Source organism: Pelobates fuscus, chromosome 11 (assembly GCF_036172605.1).
Source record: "Pelobates fuscus isolate aPelFus1 chromosome 11, aPelFus1.pri, whole genome shotgun sequence".
Lineage (NCBI taxonomy): Eukaryota > Metazoa > Chordata > Amphibia > Anura > Pelobatidae > Pelobates > Pelobates fuscus.
In genome coordinates, this window is record NC_086327.1 from 9,104,376 (window position 1) to 9,113,708 (window position 9,333).

Sequence of the window (9,333 nt, forward strand, 5' to 3'; positions counted from 1 at the left end):
GCACAAACACGCCGCGTATATATATATATATATATATACATACATACACACACACATATGCTGCTGTTTGTGTGAGGGCGCTGTGTGTGGAAGGGTGCTGTATGTGTGTGGGTGATGTTAGTGTGTGTGGAAGGGTGCTGTGTGTGTGTGCTGTTTGTGTCTATTGTGTGGGGAGGCCGTTTAGTTAATATCCCCCCACCCTTCTTACCTTATGTTCGGAGGGGGGACCGTGCTCCTGCCATCCTTGGGGGTCCAGTGGTGAGTGAACTCTAGCCTAGAGTTGACTCTCGCGAGATCTGAGCATTGCCGCGGTAACCGCGGCAACGATCCGACCTCGCGTAAGGAACCCGGCGGAGCTGCTGGCAAGAGCTCCCCGGGTCCTCGCCTGCTGCTGTTGGTCTGTGAGGGAGATCTTTGATCTCCCCATCAGCGACGGTGGGAGGCAGATAGTGCGTGCCGCGGGGATTAGTGTGTGCCCAGGCACACCCCGTGCGCACGCCTATGACCACGTCAATGAGCTGAAGTGCTCTGGGTGCCTATAGCGTCACTTTAACTCACACTGGGTTATGTACCAAAATGAGAATTTTGATATAAAAGTAAGGACAGAATAGTAAAGCTAAAATATCCCACCTGTTTCCTTTGTCAGTTTCCACATTTTATTGTAAAATATTAAAACTGAATTGCAATTCTAAGGCTAAACTAGCAGATTTGGAAATATCCTCAATCTTAATTTAAGTCACATCTTGACTGTTTTAGCCTGAATTTGTCAGAATTCAGGCTAAAACAGACAAGCTGTGACGATGACGGAGTGGATGATTTTTCTAGATCTGCTAGTTTAGTTGTTTGTACCATGTGATATTCAGTGTGTTACAATATGGAATATGGTGAGTCCATTTTCAGTCTCTCTCTCTCTCTCTCTCTCTCTCTCACACACACATTTCTGTCTGTCTGTCACTGCTTGTCTGTGTCTCTGTCCATATTTCTCTCTACCTTCTCTGTCTGCCTCTTCCTCTTTACCTCCCCTTATCCCTCTCTTTTAATGTGTCTGTATGTCTCTTTCTTTAACTCTCTCTTTGTTCTTCTTTGCGTTTAACTCTTCTGTCTTGGACTCTTACGATGTTCTCTCTCCTAACATACTAAGCAGCGTGTTTACCCCCTCTGATATGAGACAGAATAATACGCCCTCTGTACAGGCTCAGTAAAGAATGCTAAACTAAGAGAAGAATTTATTTCCTGTTCCTTACCCTCAATGAGAAACTGTACAAAGCTGCCCCTGTACCCCACTCCCTTCCCAGCCCCAGTAAACACTCACTGTGGGAATCCAGGCGTGTTTCTCTCCTCTCCCAGATGGGTTTGGAAGCTTCCTGGCCGACCTCCACGGGTAGTGTTTTAAATAACGCAGGAGTCAATTTATCCAACCTGTTCATATTCCTTTTTCTTTAGAAATGTTCGATTAAACCAGAGCCAGCTACAGCCAAATGCAGTGCAGTCACATTTACACCAAGGTCACAGTCTCCAGGCGAGATCAGAGAGTCCGTGAACGTGAGAAAATACCGACAAGCACCTCGTCAGGAATTTCAAGGCTGGTGCAAGGGATTCAGATATAATTACAAGAAAAGTAAAACTCGACTTTTACCCTAGGTACACTAACCACTTTTACCGTCTGTAAGATTTCTCACTTTCAGAATAAAGAATCAGAAAAGAAAGTAATAGCTAAAAAAATCACATGCTTCTCAAACATCCCCAAAACTTGCCCAGGGCATTTTCCTGATAGAATCTGAGTCCAGCGGCCCGGGTGTAGGGTTTAAAGAATACTTCTAAACTGGTCACCCAAACATAAATGGACGAAGGACTGCAGTTTGCAATAAATTAGCAAAAGCAAAAATTCTCTCATTGTTTGCTGTGTTTTGGCCCCTGTAGTAATGGAAACTGCTCACACCTGGTTGAAAAGCCTGGTTTGTACCATTTTATTTTTTTTTGCAAGCTTCGCAAAATGATGAATACCTGAAGAGCGTACTGAATCCCAGAGTATTACTGTCTGAACACGTCTGCCGCTCCCACACTGGAAACGAAGAGTCTGGTTATACAATACGAGTTCAAATTTTCCATTCAACTACTCTGGCCTTAATGCGGCTTGGCCACCCCCTCAAAAAATTAGTATTTTATAAAGATAAAGTCTTTACGACATGCTCATATTTACTGTTTTGGCATTTCACTGAAATTCCAATGTAGTCAAAAGATCATAATATACAGCAGGTACTAACTTGTCTCATCCAATTTTCCTTTGCTTGACAAAAAGCCAAAGCTCCTCATGTCACGTTTTGTCAGCTACCCCAGTCACTAGTTACAGCTGTGAGAAAAGGGGCACTGTCTATGGAGGCTCTCGTGGCATCGTCCATGTGTACTCTCGCAAAGGGTACCTTCCCCTGGGCCACCGCACTGCAAGCGGCGAAGTCATCATCGGAGTATTTTCAAAGACAGCAGAAGGTGACAGAGTCGCTTTCAATTTGAAAGTCACACTTTAGTAAATTAGCCTCACAGTATCAAAGCATTGTTTAGTGCTAAAAAACAGAGTAAAAAGGTAATTAAGTCCTCTTGTGTGGACTATTTATAGTCAGTGGTTGAGACTTTGTATATGAGCACAGACACAATCAAGTAATTTATTCCACAGAGTGCAGATGATGTCAGATCACAATGGAGGGGAGTGTGAAATACATTGATCTGAAATATGACAGGCTTTCCCAAGAATTCTGATACATGATGTCATCACGATGGAGGGGACTGTGAAATACATTGATCTGAAATATGACGGGCTTTCCAAGAATTCCGATACATGATATCAGATCACGATGGAGGGGACTGTGAAATACATTGATCTGAAATATGACAGACTTTCCCAAGAATTCTGATACATGATGTCAGATCACGATGGAGGGGAGTGTGAAATACATTGATCTGAAATATGACAGGCTTTCCAAGAATTCTGATACATGATGTCATTACGATGGAGGGGACTGTGAAATACATTGATCTGAAATATGACAGGCTTTCCCAAGAATTCTGATACATGATGTCAGATCACGATGGAGGGGGCTGTGAAATACATTGATCTGAAATATGACGGGCTTTCCAAGAATTCCGATACATGATGTCAGATCACGATGGAGGGGACTGTGAAATACATTGATCTGAAATATGACAGGCTTTCCCAAGAATTCTGATACATGATGTCAGATCACGATGGAGGGGACTGTGAAATACATTGATCTGAAATATGACGGGCTTTCCCAAGAATTCTGATACATGATGTCAGATCACGATGGAGGGGACTGTGAAATACATTGATCTGAAATATGACAGGCTTTCCCAAGAATTCTGATACATGATGTCAGATCACGATGGAGGGGAGTGTGAAATACATTGATCTGAAATATGACGGGGTTTCCCAAGAATTCTGATACATGATGTCATCACGATGGAGGGGACTGTGAAATACATTGATCTGAAATATGACAGGCTTTCCCAAGAATTCTGATACATGATGTCAGATCACGATGGAGGGGGCTGTGAAATACATTGATCTGAAATATGACAGGCTTTCCCAAGAATTCTGATACATGATGTCAGATCACGATGGAGGGGAGTGTGAAATACATTGATCTGAAATATGACGGGCTTTCCCAAGAATTCTGATACATGATGTCAGATCACGATGGAGGGGACTGTGAAATACATTGATCTGAAATATGACAGGCTTTCCCAAGAATTCTGATACATGATGTCAGATCACGATGGAGGGGAGTGTGAAATACATTGATCTGAAATATGACAGGCTTTCCAAGAATTCTGATACATGATGTCAGATCACGATGGAGGGGACTTTGAAATACATTGATCTGAAATATGACGGGCTTTCCCAAGAATTCTGATACATGATGTCATCACGATGGAGGGGACTGTGAAATACATTGATCTGAAATATGACAGGCTTTCCCAAGAATTCTGATACATGATGTCAGATCACGATGGAGGGGACTGTGAAATACATTGATCTGAAATATGACAGGCTTTCCCAAGAATTCTGATACATGATGTCAGATCACGATGGAGGGGAGTGTGAAATACATTGATCTGAAATATGACAGGCTTTCCAAGAATTCTGATACATGATGTCAGATCACGATGGAGGGGACTGTGAAATACATTGATCTGAAATATGACGGGCTTTCCCAAGAATTCTGATACATGATGTCATCACGATGGAGGGGGCTGTGAAATACATTGATCTGAAATATGACAGGCTTTCCCAAGAATTCTGATACATGATGTCAGATCACGATGGAGGGGACTGTGAAATACATTGATCTGAAATATGACAGGCTTTCCAAGAATTCTGATACATGATGTCAGATCACGATGGAGGGGAGTGTGAAATACATTGATCTGAAATATGACAGGCTTTCCAAGAATTCTGATACATGATGTCAGATCACGATGGAGGGGACTGTGAAATACATTGATCTGAAATATGACGGGCTTTCCAAGAATTCTGATACGTGATTTCAGATCACGATGGAGGGGACTGTGAAATACATTGATCTGAAATCTGACAGACTTTCCCAAGAATTCCAATACATAATATCAAATCACGATGGAGGGGACTGTGAAATACATTGATCTGAAATATGACAGGCTTTCCAAGAATTCTGATACATGATGTCAGATCACGATGGAGGGGACTGTGAAATACATTGATCTGAAATATGACGGGCTTTCCCAAGAATTCTGATACATGATGTCATCACGATGGAGGGGGCTGTGAAATACATTGATCTGAAATATGACAGGCTTTCCCAAGAATTCTGATACATGATGTCAGATCACGATGGAGGGGACTGTGAAATACATTGATCTGAAATATGACAGGCTTTCCCAAGAATTCTGATACATGATGTCAGATCACGATGGAGGGGAGTGTGAAATACATTGATCTGAAATATGACAGGCTTTCCAAGAATTCTGATACATGATGTCAGATCACGATGGAGGGGACTGTGAAATACATTGATCTGAAATATGACGGGCTTTCCCAAGAATTCTGATACATGATGTCATCACGATGGAGGGGGCTGTGAAATACATTGATCTGAAATATGACAGGCTTTCCCAAGAATTCTGATACATGATGTCAGATCACGATGGAGGGGACTGTGAAATACATTGATCTGAAATATGACAGGCTTTCCAAGAATTCTGATACATGATGTCAGATCACGATGGAGGGGAGTGTGAAATACATTGATCTGAAATATGACAGGCTTTCCAAGAATTCTGATACATGATGTCAGATCACGATGGAGGGGACTGTGAAATACATTGATCTGAAATATGACGGGCTTTCCAAGAATTCTGATACGTGATTTCAGATCACGATGGAGGGGACTGTGAAATACATTGATCTGAAATCTGACAGACTTTCCCAAGAATTCCGATACATAATATCAAATCACGATGGAGGGGACTGTGAAATACATTGATCTGAAATATGACAGGCTTTCCAAGAATTCTGATACATGATGTCAGATCACGATGGAGGGGACTGTGAAATACATTGATCTGAAATATGACGGGCTTTCCCAAGAATTCTGATACATGATGTCATCACGATGGAGGGGGCTGTGAAATACATTGATCTGAAATATGACAGGCTTTCCCAAGAATTCTGATACATGATGTCAGATCACGATGGAGGGGACTGTGAAATACATTGATCTGAAATATGACAGGCTTTCCAAGAATTCTGATACATGATGTCAGATCACGATGGAGGGGAGTGTGAAATACATTGATCTGAAATATGACAGGCTTTCCAAGAATTCTGATACATGATGTCAGATCACGATGGAGGGGACTGTGAAATACATTGATCTGAAATATGACGGGCTTTCCAAGAATTCTGATACGTGATTTCAGATCACGATGGAGGGGACTGTGAAATACATTGATCTGAAATCTGACAGACTTTCCCAAGAATTCCGATACATAATATCAAATCACGATGGAGGGGACTGTGAAATACATTGATCTGAAATATGACAGGCTTTCCAAGAATTCTGATACATGATGTCAGATCACGATGGAGGGGACTGTGAAATACATTGATCTGAAATATGACGGGCTTTCCAAGAATTCTGATACATGATATCAACAATAATCTGATTTCCTTTTTATAATCATTTGAATGCAGCGACTTAAATGCTACATATTTGTGATGAGTCTCATTCTCACTTGGTGAAAACACCATTACCAGCAGGATGCAGTGTCAAAGCAAATACCATTCACTATAGAACTGACAAGAAAAGGCCAAATTGGGGGAATACAATGGAATGAAGCTCTCTATAGTAGAAGGGGGCAGGGGGGGGTTAAGGGAGGTGACATTTACTCATACGTATCACAGGAAGAAAGCAGCATAAGTGGTTCTGTCTAGGCATCGGAGTTAGTGCTATTCCAGAAGGGTATTTTAGGGGTTTACGGTGCAGGGGAAACATTTGTGGGTCCAGAATTGTTGACAGGTTAGTCTGCCTTGCCCTTGTGTGAAACGATTGGGCAAATTCAGTGGTGGAGGAAGCCAGGGACCTCATTCAGTGTTAAACTGCCCAAAAATGGTTTAACACTGAAGGGAGGCACAGTGTCAGGGTACTCCGAGCACCATAACCACTTCATAAAATAGTTATGTTGTTCACAGTGCCCCAATAAGGCTTTAACTTCTTGTTGGAGGGATAATGCACCCCATGGACGTTTTAGGAGTAATGGGGAGAAGGACTGTTAATGAAACATTCTGCCTGCCTGGAAGCTTACAATCTGTTGGAGTATAATACAGCTACAACATAACGTGCAGATGGAGGGTCAGCGCTGGATAGATTGCAGAGTGTATTGCTGCTAACAAAGCTAATCTTCCAATATTGTAATCAGAGTATTGTTAGATCGACCTCCCATGAAATCAGTGCCTCGGGCAGCTGCTTGTCTCCTCGCTCCTATAAATAGGCTGGCATCTGTGAGATCATGGATCAAACTCCACAGGGTTTTAACCAAAGTATTCAAAAAGATCCCCTAATCCTGCTCACATACACAGTGTATCACAAGGCGTCCTCCATGTTATACAGGGCCGATCTGTGCCGGGATAGCCCTGCTCACATACACAGTGTGTCACAAGGCGTCCTCCATGTTATACAGGGCCGATCTGTGCCGGGATAGCCCAGTTCACATACACAGTGTGCCACAAGGAGTCCTCCATATTACAGAGGGTCTATCTGTGCTGGGATAGCCCTGCTCACCTACACAGTGTGCCACAAGGCGTCCTCCATATTACAGAGGGTCTGTCTGTGCTGGGATAGCCCTGCTCACATGCACAGTGTGTCACAAGGCGTCCTCCATGTTATACAGGGCCTATCTGTGCCGGGATAGCCGTGCTCACATACACAGTGTGTCACAAGGCGTCCTCCATATTACAGAGTGTCTATAAGTGCCGGGATAGCCCTGCTCACATACACAGTGTGTCACAAGGCGTCCTCCATGTTATACAGGGCCGATCTGTGCCGGGATAGCCCTGCTCACATACACAGTGTGTTACAAGGCGTCCTCCATGTTATACAGGGCCGATCTGTGCCGGGATAGCCCAGTTCACATACACAGTGTGTCACAAGGCGTCCTCCATGTTATACAGGGACGATCTGTGCCAGGATAGCCCTGCTCACATACACAGTGTGTCACAAGGCATCCTCCATATTACAGAGGGTCTATCTGTGCCGGGATAGCCCTGCTCAAATACACAGTGTGCCACAAGGCATCCTCCATATTACAGAGGGTCTATCTGTGCCGGGATAGCCCTGCTCACATACACAGTGTGTCACAAGGCATCCTCCATGTTATACAGGGCCGATCTGTGCCGGCATAGCCCTGCTAACATACACAGTGTGCCACAAGGCTTCCTCCATATTACAGAGGGTCTATCTGTGCCGGGATAGCCCTGCTCACACACAGTGTGCCACAAGGCATCCTCCATATTACAGAGGGTCTATCTGTGCCGGGATAGCCCTGCTCACATACACAGTGTGTGAAAAGGCGTCCTCCATGTTATACAGGGCCGATCTGTGCCGGGATAGCCCTGCTCACATACTCAGTGTGCCACAAGGCGTCCTCCATATTACAGAGGGTCTATCTGTGCCGGGATAGCCCTGCTCACATACACAGTGTGCCACAAGGCTTCCTCCATGTTATACAGGGCCAGTCTGTGCCGGGATAGCCCTGCTCACATACACAGTGTGTCACAAGGCGTCCTCCATATTACAGAGGGTCTATCTGTGCCGGGATAGCCCTGCTCACATACACAGTGTGCCACAAGGCGTCCTCCATGTTATACAGGGCCGATCTGTGCCGGGATAGCACTGCTCACATACACAGTGTGTCACAAGGCGTCCTCCATATTACAGAGGGTCTATCTGTGCCGGGATAGCCCTGCTCACATACACAGTGTGCCACAAGGCGTCCTCCATGTTATACAGGGCCGATCTGTGCCGGGATAGCACTGCTCACATACACAGTGTGTCACAAGGTGTCCTCCATGTTATACAGGGCCAATCTGTTTCCCCATGTATCCTAGTGACACGGGCACACTGAGACATGGGGACACTGGGAGACTAGGGGACTGGGCGACATGGGGACACTGACACTGTGATGCATAGGGACACTGATGCCAGGCTGGCCTTCCAATTCTTTGGACAGACATACCCCCTTTTTGGGCATGTTCGCCCCTTCTGGCAGTTCTGGTCATGTGATTTGCATCAGTGGCCTACTCTTTTAGCCTGTCCATTGGCTTCCTGCTTCACTGGACACTACTGTTGGTATGGATTTACTTGAAAGATGAAAGGATGAATTAGATAAAGAGATTCGCATAGAGTACCGTATTTATTCGAGTATAACGCGCATTTTTTTTAACCGATTTTTAATTAAAAATTAAGGGTGCGCGTTATACTCGAATAAATATACCTTCCAGGACCGCCGGGCTCATTACAAGCCCGGCGGTCCTGGGGGGTGGGCAGCAAGCATTTACTCACCTCCGTGCAGCTCCTCCAGCTTCCCAGTGTAAATCTCGCGAGACCCGCGGCCAGCTCTGACGCTCTGACGTCGTCAGAGCTGGCCGCGGGTCTCGCGAGATGTACACTGGGAAGCTGGAGGAGCTGCACGGAGGTGAGTAAATGCTTGCTGCCCACCCCCCCAGGACCGCCGGGCTTGTAATGAGCCCGGCGGTCGGTATTATCGAGCACCCACTCTAAT

At 44.7% G+C, this 9,333-nt stretch overlaps 1 protein-coding gene across 1 annotated transcript in view; it reads right to left on the minus strand.

Moving 5' to 3' along the window:
* Positions 1-1,584, minus strand: part of ARHGEF10L (Rho guanine nucleotide exchange factor 10 like) — a 106,798-nt gene extending 105,214 nt beyond the window's left edge. The window contains exon 1 of the mRNA XM_063436666.1: positions 1,313-1,584. Coding sequence (XP_063292736.1) covers positions 1,313-1,427 — 115 coding nt within the window. The 5' untranslated portion in view covers positions 1,428-1,584. The remainder of the gene's footprint in view (positions 1-1,312) is intronic.
* Between the last annotated feature and the right edge of the window lie 7,749 nt (positions 1,585-9,333).